The sequence below is a fragment of the Melozone crissalis genome, unplaced genomic scaffold, assembly GCF_028551555.1.
Source record: "Melozone crissalis strain CALT ecotype California unplaced genomic scaffold, PUWL_Pcris_2 ptg000023l_1, whole genome shotgun sequence".
Classification (NCBI taxonomy): Eukaryota; Metazoa; Chordata; class Aves; order Passeriformes; family Passerellidae; genus Melozone; species Melozone crissalis.
Genome location: NW_026535801.1, coordinates 27,009,869 through 27,033,588, shown reverse-complemented (window position 1 = coordinate 27,033,588; position 23,720 = coordinate 27,009,869). Strand labels below are relative to the sequence as shown.

Genomic DNA, 23,720 nt, shown 5'->3' with positions numbered 1-23,720 from the left:
CTTAGGCTACTTAGTAAATGAGAACTTCAGACCAGGTCTCCACGAGCTCTGTGAACTTCATGCCTAAATGCAGCTGAGCAGCTAATGTTAGTTCATCTGTGTGGAAATATGTATCAATTGATTACAAGATCTGATTTTGCTAGAAAGTCCTTTCTGGCCCCTGCAATCTTATTTTCTGTGGCATTGTTCCATATTATTGTTACAGACCTTTGAAGAAAGAGGCTACGTGCTCACTCTTGGCAGCACAGAAGGTTCAGCAGGAAACAAGAATTAAGCAGTGATCAGTAGAGACTTCTCTGCAGGAGCAAATCTTTATTGGCATCTATTCAAAATGAGTTGCCACTAGAAAAAGAAATGGGAATCAAAGCCATTTCTTTCATCCAGAATTTAAGTCAGCCTTCAACACTTGGAAATTTGTCGTCCTAGGGTTTTTCTTTTCCTTCTGTTCTTTCTTGAGCTCCATCTGTCACAGGTTTTAAAACTGAAAGGGACCTTTGGGATAATGAGTTAGACCACCTATGTTCCATGAAATATTCCGGAATTAATTTCTGAAGTTCTTCACAGCTCTTGTAGAGTTAGTGTCTTTTGGGGTATGTTTGGTTGGTTGGTTTTGTTGTTGTTATTTTATTGATTTTTTTTTTTTACTTTTCAGTTTGCTTTAAATGGTTAATTAGAAGACATGTCACAGCTCTTGGTAAGAGCTTGCAGTGTTGAATACCCTGTCTGTTCAGAAATAAGTTACACACAGCAAAACAGCAGCTGGACAAGTTTAGAATTCAAATAACCTGTAACTTCATCATCCTCTCTTTTGACACCTATTTAGGGACTGGGGAAGGAGCCTGAATAATTGTTTTAACTACTGAGGAATTAGTGTTCCAACCTCTTCTTGTACAGCTCCCAGGGAACACCCTCTGAGAAGCAAGAGCCTTGAGAATGGCATAAACCCTTTCAACACAGTTGGGTTTATGTTGCATTTATTATGTCCATGGTCTGCTTTGAGTGTGTACTTGCTTTAGCTTGGTCCAGGGTTTTCTTACATGAGATGTCTGTCATCCCATGTTTCCTTTTTCCTTTGCCTTCATGTTTCACTTTCTCTGGCAGTTACCTTCTGTTGGTCCATGAGGAACAAGTTTAATTTGGAGCTTTCTTGCACTTGTGGGACTTACTTGTCTTGCTTTTTAGCAGATTTCTCAGGGTAGTGTCAGTTTCTTCCTCAAAGATTTCTGCTAGGTGTCAGATATTGTCTAGGTTCTGTTCAGTTGCTCTCTAGTGTTACCTTAATTTTTAAAAAGGACCTAATTTCTGCTTGATCAGTTTCCTCATGGGATATGGTATTTCTGGTCTCTGTGACTCCTTCCTCTTTTGAGTAGCATCAGCACCTCTGTCTCGTGCAAACTCTCACCTTCTGACATGCTCAAAGGTTTGACCTCTCCTCTTACTTAGTTCAGTAACTATTCTGCTTTTTTAAATGTTCATGGGAATTGTCTGATCCTGGTGGTGATCACATTTCCCTCTGATCTGTTTTAGTAGGGATTATTGGAGAAGGCAAGTCCCACCTTGATCACAACCTGTATATAAATAGCTGATAGAGTCTTGAATTAATTTCCGGAACTCTTTTTCCACCAGATTTGGTTGGTAAGTGGATGAAACAGCTGAATAGATCTGGATGACTTGTTGATCTCAGTGAAATGATAAAAGAATTTAATTTTCTTTTTCATTTAAATCTGAATGAGCTGTTGGTACAGATGTCACTCAACAATCTCTTTGTTATTTAAATGAACCTGCATTAAACCATGTAGGAAATTGCAAGGCACGTGTAATCTAACTACAATATGTGAATTTACAGCAGTAGAAATTCATAGCTTTTATCTAATAATAGGATTAGGTAATAGTGGTGGTATGAAGGTATAAGTGTATCTTGGAAACTTTAAAGTGTAATTTTTGCCCCTTCTTCTTGGGAGCACCTACTTTAGATGCAGGCTTTCTGTCCTCTTCCTGTCTCCTCTACAACACATTTTACAATCTTCTTCCATGATTTGTATTTATTCTCTCATAGTCTAGCATCCAGCCAGATGTGCCTGTACTCACCATTGGCTGTCAGATCTTCTTCTGGCCCTGCATCAGAGAGCTTAATTTTTTTCTCCTTGCTAGTATAATTTTTTAAAAAGTGAACAAAGAAGTAAGGAAAAAAACCTTCTTCTTTGTATCTCTTCTGCTTTTGTGAGAAAGACAGTCTGCTTCAAGCTTGCTGTGGCAGGTTTATTATGAGAGAATTTATTTTGGAGGTGGGGATGTACCTGCGAGGGTGTGTCATTTTCCTGGGCTAGCTGATGCCAAATGAAAAGCTGAGCCAGCCATAAGATGTGTCTAGTGGGTAAATGCTGATTCAGAAAGTGCTGTAGTAAAAATGGATGTACCCTTCTCTTAGAGCATGGGGATGGGTATTAAGAAACTGTGTGTCCCTGGAAGTTTGAAGTAGTGGGCTTGAAGGTTTTCAGGCAGCGATAGCTGAAAGTACCTGTGAAGGTGAAGCACTTGAATGGGGGGTCTGGGATTTTCTTTCAGGACTGTGGTGACTTCCTAAGTTCCGCTGTGTTGTAAGCTGCATGGTAACGATGCCCTGCTTGTTTTTCCCAGGCTGCCAGGAGGGTGATCCTGCTCTCGGGAACGCCGGCCATGTCGCGGCCCGCGGAGCTGTACACGCAGATCGCCGCCGTGCAGCCCAGCTTCTTCCCGCTCTTCCACTCCTTCGGCCTGCGCTACTGCGACGCCAGGAAGGTACTGCCCTGGCAAAGGGCCGCGTGGCGCTCTGCACACAGCACTGGTTTTTAGCAAAATGTGGAGGCTTTTTCTTCCTTCTTCTTTCTGCATGATATTACATCTTTTCTTGAGAAAGTTTCTCTGCAAAGTAACACTTTGAAAGTTTGTAAGCTGAGGAAGTGTAGGTACTGCAGTGGTGGGCCTGTGAAGATGAAGACTACTGAGATGTGAAGGCAGTAGTGTTTCTTGCCATGAAAGCCACAGAAATAAAAATGGGGAAAAAAAAACCCGAAACAAATATGGCCATAACTGGTAAAAAGAGCCTATTCCTATCAGATCTTGCCCCCCCAAGTTTTTAAAAGGGGCAGAGTGTCTAAGGGGCCTTTAAGCAGCTGCAGATTTAGGCTAATTGATTTTTAAAAAAATTTAAAAGAGCAAATAAAAAAACCTAGTTCCTAGTCTTAGTCACTGTTTGATAAAGGACTTCATTGCTTGGGATTTTGGATTTTATACCTCCAGGTAAGTAAAAAATGGAAGACTTGCAGACTATATCTTTGTATTCCACCCTCTTCTAATTTAGAAAATGAATGCAATCCTCAGCATATTTTGAAAATAACTCTTCTGCCAGCTGCTCAGCAGTTGTTTCCACAGAGTTACTGAGTCCAACCACTGCAAGAATTTGGCTTTGCACGAACCCAGCATTTGCAGCCATGATAGCAAATGTCTGCCTTGCTGCCAGTGTATGCGCAGCTCACCTGTACTTGGATTTGCCATCTCTAATTCAGAATGTTCAGCAAAGTACTTGGAAACACCAAAGGACCATTTCAGTGTTCAAAAATATTTACTGAAGAGCTGAACACCATCAGTGTATGCCATAAAAATAGTTACAGCTATTTGTAGGGCTTTTGTGTTTTTCTTTTCTGTTTGGGGTAGCTAACATATACCAAGTTTCCACCAAGAAGATTCTTACTGCAGTCTCATATAAAGTTTTTGAATCCTCTTTTTCCTAGATCTGAATGCCCACTTGCTTTCATAGCCAGTGTAGTGCTGTTCTGTGTATGTGCAAGTGTGCAAGTGAGAGGAGCACTTAATTGGCTTTGGTAGTCATGTGCTGGTGCCATTGATGAGAGAAAGGTCATTAGCATGCAGAATCACAGAGCATCAGTCCTGGTCTCCATCCATGGTAGGAATCATATGGAGGGAGAGATCACATCTGGTAAGCTTCATTATCTTTCAAACTGAAAGATTCCTTCCTAAGCATTCCTTTCAGAATGGTTCCTGGAGGGAAATTAAGAGATACAGTTTAATCGTTTTGGTTTTCTGCAGTAAAAAGGAAAGTTCATTTGCAGCATGTGAGTCTAAGCAGGTTTGGAGTTTGATAAGCCCTGTTAAGGGTAAAGTTCTGCACAAGTAGCTGTCATTTCAATTACGAGGCAGATGGACCTTGGATAAAAGAGAATAAAATTGTTTTACAGGTTCCAGGTTATAATTGTGTGTCCAGTGTAAATGACTTCTCTACCTTCAGTGAAACTCAGCATGGAGGTCACAGTCTATATCAGCTTCCCTTGAAAACCTCATCAGGACTTCTAGTACAATTTTCTATGTTTGACCTGCCTCTCCTAGACAGTTGAACACTGTTGGTCTTCTCCATGCTCACCTGGGACATTTTGTTGCAGTTAATGTCAGTAAATGATAGCATGAACCTGGGAGGAATTTGGTTGTTTGGAGAAGTGGGGCTGCTGGAAATGAAGAGCTGTAGATAGCATTAGAGAAAAAGATGGGACTGCTGAATATCAGTTGCCACAGATCCATTTGGCAATGAAAAAATTTAAAAGGTGATTGTAGTTGATTCCTTCATGACTGTGGAATATCCCTGACATTTGTTGCTGTAGCTCTAACCTGAGACTGTGTTAGGAGTTGCATCTTCTCTGAAGAACTGTTGTGGTACTTCTGCTGTCAATACTCAAATAAATTCTGCTTTCTGGCCTAAAATTGGCAGCATTATGAGTGGAGATATAATTGCACAGAAAGGCTTTGCAAGGCTTTTGAAGATGTGTAAGGATGAAGGGTGTTATGTAAAAATGTTTTGGTATTAATAATAAATCCGATTGCACTATAAGATGAAAGAAAAATTGGCAAACCTGATCCATTCAATTTAAAACCAAAGTCTGACTAGTTTCTGTTTCAAGATTTTATGACAGAAAATTGCAAATATCTGGCAGATCTGATTACAAAAGTTATAGAAGTTTATAAGTATTAGTTCAACCTCCCAGCATCTGTACTTTTAAAAATGCAGCAAGTAAAATGTCACCCGTTGTTTACAAGATGTCCCAAGACTGTTTCCCAAAATACATGCTGTGAATTCATTTTTCAAATTGGCTGATGTTGGCAAATATTAAGTAATTTCTATCTGAGCACATGCTCTGAATTTGTAAGAGTTTGGCAGCTTCTGCTAACACTGTAATAAGTTTACTGACTCATGTAAGATGCTGTAACACTTTGGTAAGAAAATCACAGTGGGAAGCATGTGTTCTGGAGTATTATGGATCAAAGCCAGATGTGTATTTTGGCAAAATAAATGTCCCTCTTTTTTCTCTCTTTTCTTTTCCACAATAGGGTATACTAAAGTAAATGTTAATAATTCCAAAAGTAATTATCTCTTTATAACTAGCTAGGTGCAGCACAGAGCTAGAATGTTTCCTTGTTTGCAAATTGTTCCACCACCATAAGCAACATATAACTTAACCATGCTGTGGGGACTCTGCCTGTGACAGTAGATGGTGTCTTGGCTCTGTGTGTGCCTTGTGCTTTGCCTTATGAGGATGCTGCTCTTCTGAAATCAGTTTGGCTATGTGGACACAAAGCATATGTGAATGCTTGTTATGGAGGTGGAAGGTGGGAAAACATGGGCTTTTAAGGGGAAAGGCCTGCTGTGGGGCCTGGATATCCCCTGGGCTACCCAGGCCCCACAGCAGGCCTAGCTGAGCAGCCTAATCATGTTGGTCCTTCCTACTCACCTTCCAGTGCACTGAGCAGTGTGGGCAGTGGGCTTTGGAGGCTGGGCACAGCACCAGGGGGTCCTTCTTGGTTCTGTCCATCTGCTCTGCTGGGCCATGGAGCTTGAGAAATGCAGAAAGGGAACATAAGACTGTGGCTCAGTAATTTCAGCTTTCATGCAGAATGCCTAAAGCTAACAAACCCAGGCAGACTTGGCTAGCTTTCTGTGCACCTGAGGGATGCATCTGTGTTGCACTCTTGGTTCAGGGAAGCAGAGCAGTGATACCCATGTTGGTTTTTTGAGGGGCTGACTGAGATCCAGGTGGGCTTATTAACTCTAACCCTACACCACTGTCAGAGCCAAAGTTTTAATTCTGTAGGACTCAAACTGACTATGTATTAAGGATTTGAATTGTTTCTTGCTTTAATGAACCAACTGTAGCTAATCAGATGGTGCCATAATTATGTAGGAATAGATTAAGTCAGATGAGTTTAATGATGGCCACAAGCACCAGAATCTGAAGTCAGTTAATGGTTCACATCAGTACAATATGGCAATAGGATTGCAGATTGTTTTATCTCAACCTGAAGTAAGAACATTCACTTTTGGATACCAGAGAGGTCTTACTTGCCTATAAACTCTTTCATTCCTCCTCTTCCTGTCCCACAGCATGTTCTCATCCCTGTTCATCCAAGCACCACCCCTTAATACAGTCAGTAGTCAGTGGCATGACTAACCTTATGGCTAGTATGGTTTATTTTTTGTCTCATGCATTCTAGGGGAGGATGGAGGATGCAGCGAATCTTTCTCTTCAATTTATTTATGTGTTGTAGCAGTTTTCTCTTGGAGAAGACAAAATCAATATAGATATTTAAGGTTAAGTATATTTTATCGATGAATGTAGCTGATCGAGGTGCTGATGCTCCTCCCATCTCCATTATATGCATTTCAGGAGAGTATATGTAGGGCTTACTTTGGATTGTTATTCCAAGACCAGAGGTTGTATTTTTGGACATTGCCAATATTATTTAGGACTAGAGCTATGAGAAAGATATCACCTCTCTCCCCGCCTTGGTCTTTGGTATTCCTGTAGCTGAATTCCCTATACCTATTTGTGAAATTGTAGCAGAAAGGTTTCTCTTTTTTTCCTTGCTTCAGAATTAAAACTGTATTGGTCTCTTCTCTGAAAGACACTTGTTTGAAAGATGCTTCTTTTGGGGAATGTGCCAATTTTGATGCCACTGTTTTTCTTTCTCAGAGAACAAAAGATAGGCTGTGGGGTTGCAGTTAGCAGAAGTGATGAGCTGAGGTTAAGTGAACAGGTGTATATTGCCAGCACACAGGATCTTGGAGGATAGGCCAGCTTCAGAGGGGAGTGGTTCAAGGAGGAGTAAATGAATGGCTTGTTCAGAGGAGCTTTGAAGTGATGATGCTTTGAAGAGACAATGTTTGGAGTAATGTCTTTTGGGCCACAGTTTATTTCTGGTTTGCTTGAGTCTGAGCCAAACACAGTAATGGCAGAAATAGAGTTTGCCAGGAAACAGAGCAGGAGTCAGGTCACAGTGGAGAACAGGCAGTTTTGACCTAGCATGTCAGACAAGTGTAACAACTCTGTGAAGGCATCTGGGTTAAGGATGTTTGTCCTCGTGCTGGTAGAGAATATTTTTGTGTGTCTCTCTGCTTAAAGCTGAGATAAATGTGCCTGCACAGAACTGCAGTGAATTCTTTTGGCCTGCTCAAAGCTGCAAGTAGAGAGCAGCAACACCTTGCTGTGTGAGAGTGAATATCAGGACACAGGGCTGGAGAAGGGATTCCTGCCACCTTTCTGCATAGTCTGCTTCCCTGCACCTCCCTGGGCTCCTGTAGATAGGAAGAAGGGAAGCTTGTAAGGAACCTTTTCATGTTGAATAGATTAGTTTGTACGCTTCTACCTTATTGCAGTTTTTGTCAAATCTCCTTCTGACCATCAAGTTCTTGCCTTGTCCAGATTCTCTGGAAATTTATTCTGCTTTTGGATTGTATGCAGAGCAGTCTCTTACAGGTTTGACTGATAACTGCTTTGATCTTTCCCAGATGCCATGGGGTTGGGACTACTCTGGATCATCCAACTTAACTGAACTGAAAATTTTGCTGGAAGAGTCGATCATGATCCGACGTCTGAAGTCGGATGTGCTCTCCCAGCTTCCAGCAAAGCAACGCAAAATGGTTGTGGTGGCTCCTGAAGGCATTAGTGCAAAGACCAAAGCTGCCTTGGCAGCTGAAGCAAAAAAGATGGCCAAAGGATATGAAAGTGTAAGTCAGAAACTTATTTTCACAATGAGCCATTGCTATTTCAGGTACTTTTATTTTAAAAAACTTTCTTGTGAAAAAGCAGTACCCTGAGTTCCAAAGGCCAGAGCCACACCTTTATGTGAAGGCACAGTTTTAAATGAGTGTACAGCACAATCAAAACTGGCTCAGCTTGATTCGTTTTTGATCTAAGTGGTCAACTTTGTCCCTTTGTGTGAAATACTATTTCCTCTCTTTTTTTCTCTCTTGCTAGTAATTTTTAATTGTCTTTTATATCTCCTGCCTCTCTACTCACTCTCCTGTCTAGCCTTGTAATCTCATTCAGCCTACAAAAACAGACTTATTTGTGTTGTGAACACAGCAGTGGTCAAAAATGCAAAGGATCTATTTTTGCTTTTCTTGTTTGTTTTCCATGTATGGGTGGAAAATTCGTGTTGTAGGCTCCTAGGCTGCTAATACAGTTCTGTAAGAACTTGGGGGTTTTTCCTTGCCATTTTAGTTGGGACACGCTTTCTCAACTACAACTGCATTTGTGATAAATTTGTCATCCAGCTGGTAGGAGTTGAGTGGGAAGTGGGGAGGGAGGTGTCAGGGCTGTGTGAGTATCTGCTGTACCTAATGGCGAGTAGGAGACTTCCCTCCCAGGCCTCTATTGTTGTGCTTTTTTAGGCTGATTTTTTTTCCTAGCAAAGTGTTTGTTGGCAGCAGCAGAAATAGCAGATTTGTAAGCAAGGAGAAAAGGCATTTTTGAGACTCAGATTTGTTTATCTCTTCCTTCTACAGAAACAACAGGAGAAGGAAGCTCTTCTTGTCTACTTCAGCAGAACAGCAGAAGCCAAAATCCGCTCAGTCGTGTAAGCTCCGTGTCACTGCCTCATTCTTGCCCAGTAAAATGTGCTTTTCTGCTGAGAACAGGGAGACAGTGCCTGAGAGATAACACTGCAGGGATGTGAAGCACAGCCTCAAGTCAGCCTAGAAAAACATGATTGTAATTACAATGCACTACACATTTTTTTCTCTTAGGGTTCTTTGGCTGAATAAATCTTCTGATTTCATTCCAGTTACAAATCTAAACTGTCATTTGAACCATTTAAAATGACTTTGTGTTTGAGACTTGGATCAAATTCCCTAGTCTGGACCCTTTTTCAATTTAAGGAGCAGGGAAATAATGAAACTAAAAGCATCAACAGAATTTGAGACAACAAATGCTGCAGTTCTGCTGCATCAGGAATCCTGACCCAAAAAGCTTATGAGATGGGCTTAGCTTTGGTTGTAGTGTGCTTTAGGAATCTCACAGCTCCTACTGAGGTTCTTGGCTCTTCCACAGGGCTCACGAGGGATCTCAGTAGTAAAATTTTTGTACCACAGATGTGCTTATAACTCTCTCTTCCCTAGAAGTAGTTTCTTTTTGTGCCTTTTCATCCTTAGCCTTTTTGCTGGGACTGCAAAGGAGTTGCTTTAGGTCATAGCATAACTTTCTAATAAGTAATATGGTAATAATATGAAAATTATTTACTTTCCACAGTTCTCTGAATGTAAGGACCAACTGATGTGCACTGTGTGATTTCACAGTCACAGACCTTGCTGCAAAACTTGCTTGTTTGGCACAGAACTACACTTCATAGTCCCAGCATTCATTTTTGTAAAAGAGTTTCTTCCTTTTGTTAGTGAACAGTTACAAGACTTTAATGTTTTTATTATAGTCACAAATGTGAACTGAATATAAAACCATAAAGTGCTTTTATTTGACTCTCTAGTAGGAAGTAGTCAATTTTTTCCTAGGGTTTAGTAGCATTTAAAATATCAGTTACTACAAGCTGCATCTAACTAATGATACTGTGCTATGATCATCAGCACTTGCCATGTCTTAGCCTTAATGACTTATCTTCCATTGCTTCCACTGAAATGACTTACCACTTGTTAAATAGAATGTGGGAATGAGATACAAAATAAAATAACTGATGTGTTGATTGGCATCTGCCTACTACTCTGAATGTTTGCTTTGATATTTGTTTTAAAATACAGTAGTTCCACTTCTCTCCCAGATTTCTTTGTTAAAATAATACTGTCATGTAATGGGGATCTGAATATTATGAACCTTGCAAAGTTGTCTGCCCTCTTAATACAGTGCTGGAAATCCTTCTTGGTCTTTTGTGACAGTTGCAGCTGACCTAGGTGTGTTGACTTTAGCAAAGGTCTTGGTATTCCTGATCTTCTCAACAACTTTGCTGTTCCAAAGAAAAAAATTACATCATCTGTATGGGCTTATAGGTTTTCCTCAGGCTTCAGTTAACCTGATTGTAATACAAGTTACTACACAGAAATGGGTTCTGTAGCTGTGCTGCTAGTCCATGGGAAAAACTAGATGTTTTCATTTAAGTCACTTAAAAGGAGCTGTGTTGCCTCTCGTTGGCCTAAATGCATGTGGATAACTCCTAGAAATAGCTGACAAATGTAGATATTTAAGCTGGAGTAAATTGTCAGTGGGAACCCTTGCAAGAAAAGGTATTTTTTTCTGATCAGTGTGTTTAGAGGTGTTTTCTTCTGATTTAAAAACAATCCCAAGTAAACCCAGGAAGTGAAACTGCATACAGATTACTTTAGTGTACTGTGATTGTGCAGAAGTTAGAAATACAGATGGGTGAGTGAGATTGTAATTAAGTATAGATGATCTTCAGTCGATTGGCCTGGGATGTCATCTTCCAAGTAGGATATAATAAACTGATTCTCTTTGACACCCAAGTATAATGTAGGCAGATGTCTGCCTGTGGTGAAGAAAAACTGAGGGAGTTTTCCTTTCTGTATTTTAATCTACAGAAGACTTGACTTGCTGCTTGCACTTTACTGCAGCTTTTTATGCTAGCCTGTTTCCTAGTGTTTGTGTATAGATGGGCAGTAGCTTCAAAATTTGTTGTGAGCAAAGTCTGTATTCTCTCAGCACATAATTTTATAGTGTTTTGGTGTTTTTCGTTTTTCATGTAGAGAGTACATCCTGGAGTTACTGGAAAGTGGGAAGAATAAATTCCTGGTGTTTGCTCATCACAAGATAATGCTGGATGCAGTAGCTGCAGAGCTGAAGAAGAAAGTAAGTGGCTGATTTGTCTTAACTTTATCACTGTTCCAGCTTCAAAGTTGTTGAACAGCCTCCTGGATTTATGGCTGGTCAGATAGTTCAGGACAGTTAGTGACAGAGATGATTTCTACTTGCTGTGCTTCTGAGTGTGCCCTTCACCGAGGGAGCTGAGCTGTCAGGGTGAATGCCTCACAGCATGCATTTTGTATTAGCTGAATGGCTTTTATGTATTTAGTGTTCTTTAATTCCACTGTCTGCCCTGGAGCTTGTGAATTCTTATGTTACCCTGTGTGGCCGTTGTTCTCCAGGCTTTCCTCAGAGGGAGAACAAGGCTACCCAAACCCACCATCTCTGCCTGTCTTTACCTCTGTGGTGCTCTTACATTTTTGAAGTAAGATACTGTAGGGAGAGTTGATAGACCTGCTAGTCATTTCTCTTGACTTCTCTTGTTTGTCTAACTTTCCATGTGAGATTTCCTTTGATGCTCCTAAAGCATGCTGGATCACGCTGGGGCAGTGAAGAATGATTTAAGATAACATTCCAGACTATAACCCACAGTGGCACTGGTGACTTTGCTCAGTGGCAGCACTGGACATGGGATCCACTAAAACATGGAAGGAGTATGCAAGAAAGGGGACAGCAGGTCTCTAAACAGCATCTTCTGCCCTTTCACAGCACGTCGAGCACATTCGCATTGACGGCTCCACATCCTCAGCTGAGCGGCAGACTCTGTGCCAGAAGTTCCAGCTCTCAGAGAAGCAGGCTGTGGCTGTCCTGTCCCTCACTGCTGCAAACGTGGGCCTGACATTGTCTGCTGCAGATCTGGTGGTGTTTGCAGAGCTCTTCTGGAACCCAGGGGTGAGTGTCCTGGAGGGGACAGGGGTTGGATGTTCCCTGGAGAGGAGAAATGTTGCTGATTAAGAGATATAATGGGCAGGCAACTTTCTCTAGCGTTTGTCTCTTTCTTTTTCTGATGTCTGCTGGCTCTGCAACCACAGGTGTCTGGGCTGGAACCTGTGAGGCTGGTTTACACAGCTTGCTGGCAGGGGAAGATAGCACAAAAGGGAAACATGCTTCTGTCTTTATTTGACAAAGCTCTTAAGGGTTTGCTCCTGAAAGGGTTCATCATCAGTGCTGACCCTCAACTTTGGAAAACTGTTCAGTGCCTTTTGGGAACCTGGTGTACCAGATTACTTCTTGGCTTACTCTCTTTGAGAATACAGGTCTTAAGGGGATCCAGATAAGAAAGAGTTGCTAAGCAGAAGTAGTGAGATCCTCTGTTCTCTGTGCTTACACTGTTTCTCAGATGTTGCAGTTTTCACTTTTTGTCATGTTTTTACGTTAAGATTTTGATCCAAGCAGAAGATCGGGCACACCGAATTGGACAGACCAGCTCTGTTAATGTTCACTACCTGGTGGCTAAAGGCACAGCAGATGACTACTTATGGTAAGAAGTGAGAAAGACACTTTGGTTCTCCTGACATGTGTTTCCACTGTTTGTTACATATATGGTGTGAGGGGTAATGCTAGTGCTGATTTCCATGGCCTGTGAGGGGAGGATCAATGTGTGCCAGGGCTGCTGCAAGCTGGTGGCATGGCCTGCCTGCAATGGACATGACTGAGTGGCTGACAAGCAGGAGGAATAAAAGTAGTTACCTGACAAAGAAAGGGCTCTCAAGAGAAATTCTGGGAGAGCTGATGGATCTAAAACCTTCACAGTCTCTGTGTAAGGAGGAGGAATTGTCTTAGGTACCAGTCCAGAACATTCCTGTGCTAGGGAGGGTCCTGTAAAATGCTGTGACTGAAATGAAGTCAGCAGACACTGGAGAGGGTTCTCAGTGTATTGTAGATCAGTTATGAGGAGCAGTCTGGCTGCTGTGTGCTTGGACAAGGAGCTGTGGAGGAGGACTGCACTGTTGCCTTCCTCTTGCCCTTCAGTGAGCCCTTCAAATAGATGCAAAAGCTATTGACCCACCTCTGGATAGTTGTGGTTTGAGGCTTTTTGGCTTCAGTGAGAGTTAGCAGTGGACATTAGTCCTTAGGGCTGGGGAATCTGACATCTGGGGGTAGGCAGGATCTGGGGAATCTTTAGTGCTGCAAGGGAGCTGACCTGCAAATGATGACAAGAAATTATCCACCAGCTGCTTCATTTAAATCCAAAATTACATCTTTATTACCTTGTGTAAAGGAATGAATGAACTAAGTGAACTTGTGCAGTTCCCAGACTATCATGATGGCAAGTAATTATAACCCTACAATGCAAGGATCTGGAAACTGATGCATCACCCAAATTTCATGGAAAGTTAATGACAGTAATTCTGCCTTTATTTGTGAAATGCTGTCTGTGCAGTCATTAGTGCTCAATGGGGAAGAAATATGGCTGTCTAAAGGACAGTGGCATCTTTTTAAAGACAAGAAAAAGAACAAGAGGGCAAGGCTATTTGGTAAATGCACTAATTGTGCTGTGGCCTTGGCATCTTTCAGTGTCCAGTGTGCAGGTGTGGCTGGGACCTCTCACCCTCTTGGGCCAGTGATGGATTCTTCCTCCTGCTGTACATTGGGAGTTATCCTTGAAGTGCACCATAGGTGTTGCCTCAGTCAACTAGTTTCTGTATTGGACGTATGTGTTCTCCAGAGGTCTATAGCCCAAAATCCTCTAATTGTTACTAATTTAATTGATTGATATCTTACGACAGCATACAGTGATTATAACCAAGAGCAGGACAGGTTAAGGAACCAACAAAGTTTAGTAGAAAAGCCATCTTTATTCCCAGTTGTATCCTTTTTTAATCTACATAGTAAATGAAGCAGTGTCCTTGATTTTTTTTCCTTTCATTAATATCCGTTTATCACTCCTAGGCCAATGATTCAGGAGAAGATCAAAGTGCTGGGTGAAGCTGGCCTTTCAGAAACCAATTTCTCTGAAACAGCTGAGTCATCTAATTACTGTCCTAAGGTAATTGACCTGAAAGAATATTGGTGGTCCCTGGGAGAGGCTGAATGGGCTTTGGCTTGTGTACATCTAGATTGGCTCAGGTGACCTTACACCTGTTCTGCCTTTAATGCCACAGACCAGATTGTTCAGCTCCTCCTTGGACTCTCCACAGAAGTTCCAACCTGCTACTTGCAAGGAGACCTGTTAGCACCCATGTCGTATATATGTCTTTGAGTATGTAGTGTCTGAGATACATGTGGGTGTTTATCATGTGAGGTATGATGTGTACACACATGTGCACTGTGTAAGGGGAGTGTCCTCTGATTTTGCTCACTGTGTTTTACATGACAGTGTGGATGCAGATCCTGTTCTGTTCTGTTTCCTCAGACAGATCCAAAGCAGAAGACAATCTTTGACCTTTTCCAGAAGACCTTCTCTGAGAGCAGAGATGATGCTGATGATGTTTTGTTTTTGGAGGCAGCTGATGCTGGCTGTGAGTTTGACTCTGGCAGTGCCCTGCAAGACAGAGAAGCAGAGGCATGTTCAGTGAGTCCCAAAAAAAAGCGGCGTATTGAGGAAGTGTAAATGGTGACAGCTAAAAATAATATTTTTAATATTTTTTTTATTAAAAAAGAAAAACCAAAAGCAATCATATATTATTTTTTGAATTTTTGAAAATAAAAGACTTGAAATGTTCTGTATCTCTGGCATGTTTCATCTCAAAGGATGAGAAGGCAGTCTGACAGTGTGACAGGTGTGCAGCACACACCTGGCAGCCTGCAGGGTTTGCAGTCCTGGTTTTGCTGATGACTGAATGGACATGGGCAAGTATCATTCTGCTCTGTTTCAGCATGTCAGCTTCCACAGTTGTTTTGTTTAAAAAGCAGATAATCATTGTCTTTCCCCAAGGCAGAACTCTTGAGAAAACCAACTCAGCAGCACCTGCAGAGTGCTTTTAACAATATTTTCCATTTCCAAAAGTATTTATTTCTAGGAGTTTGTTCACTGGCAAATTGAGCCATTACTTGGATCACTCACAGACTGGCTCTTGGGTATTCCATTTGGCCTTGAGGAAAAAAGATCCAAACAGATCTTGATGTTTTGTGGAGGTGGGGAAGAGGAGGGAAAAGAGGAAGTTACCACCTTGAGCTAAGTAATGTAGCTGTTTGCCACTAAGTGTGCATTACCTGTTTTAGGCACATGTCTCCCTCGGCACACTCCTCTCTGGCCTCATGCTGAATATTAGGATCTGCTCCATGGCATGTGCTGCTTCTGTCAGTGGAGGGCGAAGCTTGTGCTGACTGCCAGGGGTTAACCCTGACTGGGGTGGGTGGGTGGGGATTTTCTTCAAGACTTGACTGATTTCTAAAGGTGAATGATGAGAAGGGGACACAGGCAGACTTTTGCTCTTGTTTTGTAAGAAACTGGTTCTGGACTGAACTGTTTAAATTAAAAAAAATTGTTCTAGGTTGTGTACCAAACTTTTGGTACTTTCTCTATTTTAGCATTCCATCTCCCAGTTGGCTGTGTTTTACACGGTAATCTGTACAAAAGGTGGCAAACTGAAGGCTTACATTTATCTCCTGGAGGCCAGTAGCTAACGTGCTGTGGAGGTGATGTGCTCGGCTTTGTGCAGGTACCAGACACTGACAAAAATACCTCTCTTGCAAGGCAGAGGAGAAAAATTTTTGTGCTGTCAGATCAACCTGGTAACATTAGGTATTCTTTCCTGCATCAAAGGGTTTGATTGTTCCATTTTCAGCTGGTGAGGTCACGGAAATGCCCCACAGGCTGCATGTACAGTTGTGCTGCATTTCATTCGTGCCTGCAGATGGTGCTTTGGGGTGTGAGCAGTGGCAAGGGGTGTTGTGGCTGGAGGAAATGCTTTATCTCTGGGTTTGAGGCTGAGTTAACCATCACTGCTCTTACTTCAACAGCTGGCCAGGTGATGAAGACACACTTTTTGACATTTTATAATGTCTGTCATCTTGAACACATAGTATTTAATCTGTCTGTAGGATGAGTGATCTTTCTACTTGCAAAGTGGGTTGTTCTGAGTAAGGGGTGAGAAATGTTGCTGTCTGCTGACTGAAAAAAAATGCAAAAGGCATTAGTTGTGTACCCATATTGTTGTCTCCTATAGGAGTAGTTCTCTTCTTTGTAAAGCTGCAGCTGTTTCAAAACAGTACTTTCCTAAGATACACTGAAGGTACCCTTGGAGAATTCTGCTTCTTATTAACTTGATTCATCTTGTTTGTATGTTGATAAATCCCTTTTAGAGAAATGCCAGGTGAACCTTCCCTTTGTTAGGACATATAAAATCTCAGCTGGTTTGCTGCCCAGATAGAGAGGTTTTTCAGATACACCTGAGATCCACTTTTTATCCTTACTACATGAAAAAGGGGAGAAGAAGCTTGCAGGAAAGTGCTGTTAGTGATTACTTCAAGGGACTGCAGGCCTTACCCCAATGGCACCATTAGTCAATCATTTATCTGGTGAGGAGGTGGCTGGGCAGCTGGCAGCAGGCTCAGACAGGATCTCCAGGGCTTGCTGCAGAGTGAGCAGGATGGGACCCACAGCAGGCTCAGGAACATGGAGCACTCCTGGGGCTATTGCACCTGCCTGCTGAAGATGGTAGAGCTGTATCTTTTTGGCATTATCTAAAACCAGCAGAGGAAAGGGAAGGACCCATCTCACTGGATCTGGAGCATCTTGCTGTGGCTGGTTGCCTGCTTGAACACCTGCATCAGTGCCCCCACCAGCTGGAGAAAGGTGTGTTTTCAAGGAGGATGCTAAAACAGCAACAACAGGTTTAAATACATCAATGATAAACTGGAGCAGTTCCAACTAAGTGTTCAGGCTGGCTAGCTTCGTGACCTGAAAAGTTCAAGGGGGTGGACTATCAAGCCATGGCTGTGCTGGCCTGTGTCCTTCATCTTCTCAGTCCCTTGGAAATAAATGTGTGTTTACTTCGGCAGTGCTGGGAATGGCTGTCACCCAGGGTGGCTGGGTTTGGTTGTTGCCAGAGCTCTCTGTGACACTGCTGGATGATGGATATGGCCATGTGCTGCTCTGTCACAGCAAACCTGAACTCTGTACATACAGACCAGAGAATAGCAGTAGATTCTCTGGATGTGTTGGCTAATAATTTATATTTTTTTTAACCATATCATCACTAGGCAGCCAAAGGAAATTACTTTTTTCTAATATGTTGGTATCAAAGCTGTATCCTGTGAGTCATCATTGTGACGAGGATCTGAAAAGGGCAGATTTATTCGTAGGATATATCAAATGAAATTTTGATTCAACTGAGGGAGATATAAATACCATTGCCTAAAGCCTTGCTGAGCCCTCATCTCAAACATTGCTCTGGCCCACCAGCTCCCAGAAGAGCTTGCAGGGATAAGCAGGGAATGAGGAGTCTGGCATGACAGAGGGCATTAAAAACGTCAGTGTTCAAACCCTCAGAGCAAGAGCCAAGAAGGGATGTGACATTTGTCCATGAGCATCAGTACAGACCCCAGCCAGGGAAAGTAACACAGTGGCTGGGTACATTCGATTCCTTGATTCCCTCTTAGCTAAACAGACTGCAGGTAAAAAGTGCTGTCCTTGCTTGAGGCAGCCAGGGTGGGTATGAAGGAAAATTACCTGCAGCAATTACCTGGGGGTGGTTTCTCTCAGTGCACTGGGAAGCTCCGGCCCTCCTGGCAGGCGGGGATGGACCGGAGCTGCCTCTGTGCATGGAGAAGCTCTCAGGCTAACTGGATTACGTTTCTTAATGGAGGCTAATAAGCTGCTAATCCCTTTAGAAGCATTGCAGCTCGGTGGCACTGGTGTATTTTTCCCTGTGTGTTTTGGGGCTGGGAATCACCTCTGAAGTGGCACACGAGGGCTTTCAGGGCTGGTGGTTTCAGCACTGGCTAACCCCGAGGAAATTAGGAAATCAGGTTAAGACCTGACCTGATGCCAAAACTCTTGAAACTTCATGTTTTAGGGTTGATATGTTTTATTATAAGAATTCATTCTCGTTGATTTTTATATTTACTTTTTCTGCACTTCTGGGCACGTTTTCTGTCCCTGTATTGACTTGCTGCTTATCCTCTTTAAAAACGAGGTGAGTGAATGGAACTGCCCAGTTTCCTTTTCTGCTGCGACTTCCCTCGCTGCCCACCCAGGAACCTGAGCTCCGGCGGTGCTGCATGGGTCTCACAAGGGTTCCACAGGATGGGTCAGGCTGAAGGGACCGCGCTACTCATCCGCTCCAGCCTCCCTGCTCGAGCAGGGCCCTGTCGGAGCACAGGGCAGTGCTGCAGTCAGGGAGCCCCCACACGCTCTCCGAGCAGCAGCACACCGCCCTCCCTCTGCTGTCCATCCGTCTGTCCGTCCTGCGGGCTGTGCTCTGCCCGGCTGTGCTGCGGCGCGTCACTTCCGCCCGCGCCGGCCCGCCCGCGCCTGCGCACTGCCGCTCTCTCTCTGCGTCGGCCCCGGCTAAAGATGGTGAGTGAGGCCGGGTGTGTTCGCCGCCATCCGCCTCCATCCGCGCCGGGACCGCCGCGCTGAGCCCGCGGGGCGCGTCCGGGGCAGCTCGGGGCTGGGGCTGGGGATGCGCCGCGTCCCCGAGCCGGCTTCGCGCTGCGTTGTGACAGCGGCTCCCTCGGTTCGGGCGGCCGGAGGGAGGCGGTCTGGGTGAGGGGAATGGCAGCCGGGGCGCGGGCACAGCGGGGCTGCAGCGCTCCGTGTCACCGCCGGCTGGCACCGGGACGGACGGAGCTCTGCTCGGTCTCGGCGGCCCCGGGTGCCCGGCAGGAGCTGCGGGGCTGCGGCAGCACCAGCCCGGTGGCGTTTCATCGCCAGTGCTCCAGGGGAGGGCAGCGAGGAGGATTGGAGGACTGGAACGGCTCTCATGAGCACAGGCTGGGGGAGTTGGGCCTGTTCAGCCTCAGGAGAGGCGATTGAGAAGGACCTCATTATATAAATATATATAATTAGATAAAACATCGTACGAATATTATCTCTTCTCCTGTCAAGAGGCAGGAGCCAGGTTCTTCTGGTGGTGCCAAGCCGTAGGGCAGACGGGCAGACACCGATGCACAGCAAGTCCCACCTGAGCACGGGGAGGAACTTCGCTGTGCAGTGACCGAGCACTGAGAGGCTGCGCAGTGAGGGTGTGGAGTGTCCCTCAGTGAGATACCCGGGAACAGCCTGGGTGCACTCCTGTGCCGTGTGCTCCGGGCCGGTCCTGCTTGAGCAGGGAGGCTGGACCAGGTGGTCCCTTCCAGCCTGATCCTGTGCATACTCAGTTTTCCCGGGCTGCAGCCCGGCTGTAGGTGCTCAGCACTCAGCTGCCATGCTGGGAGAGGGGAGCAGTGAGGAGAAAGCTGTCTCTGTAGGGCTGGAGCTCATTCTGGTTTGCCTCCCAACAGGCCAAGCGCACCAAGAAGGTCGGGATCGTGGGTAAATATGGGACCCGTTACGGTGCATCCCTTAGGAAAATGGTGAAGAAGATTGAAATCAGCCAGCATGCCAAGTATACCTGCTCCTTCTGCGGCAAGGTGAGAGATCTCCTTCCTCCCCAAAAAAGTCTTTAAAAATCACATTGTTGTTGATGCTAGAAAGGTGATTTGATGCATCAGATGAAGAGAAAGGGGCCTGGTTCCAAGACAGGGATTAGTCTGTAGTGAGCTTTGGGCTGCTGTCAGAGTCCTTGAAAAAGAGAGTAGACATTTCACATGAATGTTTAGTAGTAGTTAAATGAAAACAAACATTATTACATTTCATGATGCAAAAGCGTGAGCAATGTTACCATATATTATATGTTTTACATAATTAATAAAAGAAACCTGACAGAATTAAAGCATCACAGTTATCTTGATAATTAAGGCTTAAGTTGGACGTTTTTCCCCCTTCAGTAACTTTCTACAGCATACCTAGCAGAGGAACAGAGCTTGCTTTTTCCACTTTTAATTTCTGATGGCAGGTGCTTACTTTTGTGTGCTGTGTAACCAGCATGGGGATGGGGAAGAATTTCTGATAGGAAGTAATCTTAACTGTGTGTGTACATAATTAAAATCTGCTGTAAATTCTAGTTTTTGACAGTTTGAAAGGTCCATCACTTTATGCTTTGCACAGATGTTTTTATTGCTGTCTGTAGAGTAGGAATCTTTAAACTGTCTGGAAATGTAAAAATATTTTCATCATGGGGTTTTTACTTGCTTTGATTTGTTGTTGGGTTTTTGTTTGTTTTTAACTTACTGCTTTTCATACATGAAGTGAGAATGTTCATAGTTTGCAGAGCTGCCTAAATCAGGCATAGGTGTGGGCAAGCCTGTTGTTACCTCTGCAGGGTGAGGGACACCTGCCTGGGGAGGGAGTTCTGTACCCACCACTCACTCTTCAGATCTGGGTCTGGGTTGAGCAAGCTGGGCTTGCCCAGGGAGTCCTGGCAACATTTGGGTTACATGAGCACCAAACCAGAGAGAATATCAGTTGTTATAACCAAGGTAGCTCCTTACTATTTTTCTCCTTCAGAATAAGCTGAAGTTTTGATGATACCTTCAGAAATGACCCAGTTCATATCTGAATGCAAAAGTGTTTCAGAAGTGTCTGCAGAATTTGAGCAGAAGGATTGTCTATCCCTTTCTTGTCTAAACTTGGCTTGTAGGAGTGCTGTGAAGGCCTTACCTGAAGTTTCTTGTTCGGCTTTTTCAGCTGATGGAGAGTGACTTTATTTTTTTCCTTTTTTTTCTTCTGTTCCAGACCAAGATGAAGAGGAAGGCTGTGGGTATCTGGCACTGCGGGTCCTGCATGAAGACAGTTGCTGGTGGTGCCTGGACTTACAAGTAAGGAAATGAAGGAGCTCTAATCAGTATTTATTCTCACATAGCTGTGGCATAATACAGCTTTTGATTTCTTTTTTTTTTTTTTTAATTTTGATCTACTAATCATTAAGTGGATCTGTCTTGAGATAGTAATGGGGGAAGTTGTCTATTTTGTTAAAATTTGATTGCTATTCTTTGCAATAGGCAAAGCCAGATTTATTCCAAGAAAAGTTATTTTCATGTTTTCCTTTGGTTGTAAAAGCAAAAAAATTGAGTTATAATACCCTTTATTGTGAGGGTGCAGTTGCTTGCTCCCCTTGTTTGCTCCTTCCCCTCCAATCCTGTAGAAGACACTCCTGCCCCACATGTGTGGCAGTTGTGAGGGACCTGAGCCCACACGTTGGTGCTCGTGGTCAGTGCATGACTGGGAGATTGGGGTTGGGATGCAGCCTCTGAAGTTCTGTGTGCTTTGTGGAGCCAGGCCTACGCTGTGTTGTGAGGAAAAATTAAAATCAAAGTGGAGTTAGACCCTGTTTGACAGCGCAGTCAGATGATAACCGTTGGAAATGATAAGTGCTTTCTCAAAAATAAACAACACCAGCACAGTTGTTCTGCCACATGCAAATGACTCTGCTTCTCCCCCCAGTACCACCTCTGCAGTGACAGTCAAATCTGCCATCAGAAGACTGAAGGAACTGAAAGACCAGTAGAAGCTACTTCCTGTTCTCCTTGTGAAACATCCTTTTTCCTCCACTGTCAAGAGCTATCCTTTTATCAATAAAAGGGTGATGATGGAGTGGAATAATTTTTGTCTTTTCTGCAAAAAGTCCTGTCTGTTATGTATGGTGAGTGCCAGGTGTCCACCAAAGCTGCCCCATCACTGCCTTCCTCTACTGGACAAGGGAGAGAAAACAGAATGAAAGGTCTGTGGGGTGAGATAAGGGCAGGGAGAGGTGCCTCACCGGCTACTGTCATGCGCAAAACAGACCAACCTGGGAAATCAGTTTAATTTATTACCAGTTGTATCAGGGTAGGATAATGAGAAATAAGACCAAATGTTAATTCTAATCACCCTCCCTTCTTCCGAGCCCCAGCTTTACTCTTCTTGCCCTCTCCAGCAGCTGCACAGGGGGATGAGGAAAGGGGGCTGAGTCCGTCACATGCTGACTCTGCTGCTCCAGCTTCCTCAGGGGGAGAGCTCCTCTCAGTTCCTCTGCTCCAGCGTGGGTCCCTCATGGTGTCACAAGTCTTGCCAGCAAACCTGCTCCACGTGGGCTCCTGGGCTCTTCTCTCTGCAGGACACAGGTCCTGCCACAGGCCTGCTGCACTGCAGGCTTCCTGCAGTGTCACAGCCTCCTTTGGACAGCCCTGTTTCAGCATGAAGCCTCCACGGGCTGTAGGACTGGGATGGCAGATTCATTTTAAAATCATTTGGTTGCAGTGGAAAGGAGGTATGTAGCTGTTTTGGTTAGCTATAGAAAGAGCACCATGAAAGTGTAAAAAATACATATATAAGTAAATAGGAAAGGGAAAAAAAGGAAAATATGAAAAATACCACCACCCGTGGATCCAGTGACAAGACTTGATTGTGGGTGACTTCAATGTCCCTTAGTCGAGGTGATGGTCAGTTTGTCTGTGCGAGGTGGGGGAGCCCCTGAAACACAAAAGTTCACTGGGTTAGTATCTTCAGGTGTGGTGGCAGTGCCCAGGTTCCTCCCCTGAGGGGGGTGGGGTGTCCACTGGATGTAACATTGTGGGTCAGGTGCAGTCCAGGCCCTAAATGGGTCTGGGGGTGCCTCGGGGGTCTTTGATGGTTTATGACCAAGCCATGACAGCTGCCTCACATCATCCTCGCTGAGGCAGGAATGAATGCTGTCATGCCTACCCGTGCATGTGAGTGTCCCAGTACCTTTCAGGGGAGGGAGGAAAGGGAGGAGGAGTTTTACATCTCAGCCAGTGGTGTAAGGGAGGACATTTGCATGATAAAAAGCATTTTCCCATCTCGAAGGATCTGCTTCTTAATGCCCCTCTCCCTCACCTGGCTCAAAACCAGTTTGTGGCTAAACAAAAGTTGGTTTAAAGTCCTGCACCTCACCAGCTGCTTTTGGAAAGGCTGATTGTGTCATTAAAAAAGGTGCCTGGAGCATCTCCTGTTTCTGCTGCAGTGGCCTGGGCACCTCCAGACCTGTTCCTCTCATACTCTCACTGCCCTCTCTGGCTGCAATTGCTGTTTGGGTTTTTTTCTCCTTTAATCTGTTACCCCAGACCCCACCATCACTGCCAATGGGCTCCCCCTTGGTGAGTGGTGGGAGACATTGGAGTGGGCTGACATTGGTTTTGTCAGGCAGGGGAAGCTTCTGGCAGCTTCTCCCAGAGGCTGCCCTTGCAACCCTCCCACTGCCAAACCTTGCCATGCAAACCCAGTGCACTGCTCTGTATTTATAGGTCTAACTATGGGGACACTAGCAGTGCTATCCAGTAGTTTGAGTGGCCCTGGTTACTGGGGAAGCCATTAAAAACAACTTTCCTTTCTAGTTAATTGCACGTTTTGTTGCTTGAATGCACTGAGGTGAATCTGAGGAAAGCTTAAATAACTTGGAGAAGCTTGGCTCATCTTGGTATGTCCTTCACATCTGTGCCTCGAGGAATAGAGTAGAGCTCCATGAGTGGAGGGATGGGCAGATGTAAGGGGGGGAAGACAGAACACGTAAAACATCTCTGCCTTTCACGTAAAACATCTCTGCCTTTTCCCATTTCCTCAAGGAACTGGGCCATGTGCTGCAAGATGGCTGGTGCTGCTAATCCTTCAGCACCTCCCACAGATAGCTGTGGAGTGCTCTGGTGTGT

The 23,720-nt window shown here is 44.2% G+C and overlaps 2 protein-coding genes across 4 annotated transcripts in view; both read left to right on the top strand.

The window, feature by feature from the left end:
- Nucleotides 1-14,697, top strand: part of SMARCAL1 (SWI/SNF related, matrix associated, actin dependent regulator of chromatin, subfamily a like 1) — a 35,151-nt gene extending 20,454 nt beyond the window's left edge. For 2 of the 3 annotated variants that reach the window (XM_054277839.1, XM_054277840.1), the window contains exons 10-17: nucleotides 2,638-2,778; nucleotides 7,832-8,050; nucleotides 8,831-8,901; nucleotides 11,030-11,132; nucleotides 11,796-11,978; nucleotides 12,467-12,567; nucleotides 13,980-14,076; nucleotides 14,443-14,697. In XM_054277839.1, the coding sequence (XP_054133814.1) occupies nucleotides 2,638-2,778; nucleotides 7,832-8,050; nucleotides 8,831-8,901; nucleotides 11,030-11,132; nucleotides 11,796-11,978; nucleotides 12,467-12,567; nucleotides 13,980-14,076; nucleotides 14,443-14,640 (1,113 nt within the window). In that variant the 3' untranslated portion in view covers nucleotides 14,641-14,697. The remainder of the gene's footprint in view (nucleotides 1-2,637; nucleotides 2,779-7,831; nucleotides 8,051-8,830; nucleotides 8,902-11,029; nucleotides 11,133-11,795; nucleotides 11,979-12,466; nucleotides 12,568-13,979; nucleotides 14,077-14,442) is intronic. The other variant, XM_054277841.1, reaches the window with a different exon arrangement.
- Nucleotides 14,698-18,479: 3,782 nt separating this feature from the next.
- Nucleotides 18,480-21,678, top strand: RPL37A (ribosomal protein L37a). The gene is made up of 4 exons (XM_054278157.1): nucleotides 18,480-18,552; nucleotides 19,479-19,607; nucleotides 20,812-20,894; nucleotides 21,520-21,678. Exons 1-4 carry the CDS (start codon nucleotides 18,550-18,552, stop codon nucleotides 21,581-21,583), a joined length of 279 nt encoding a protein of 92 aa, XP_054134132.1. The 5' UTR covers nucleotides 18,480-18,549; the 3' UTR covers nucleotides 21,584-21,678.
- Nucleotides 21,679-23,720: the final 2,042 nt, after the last annotated feature.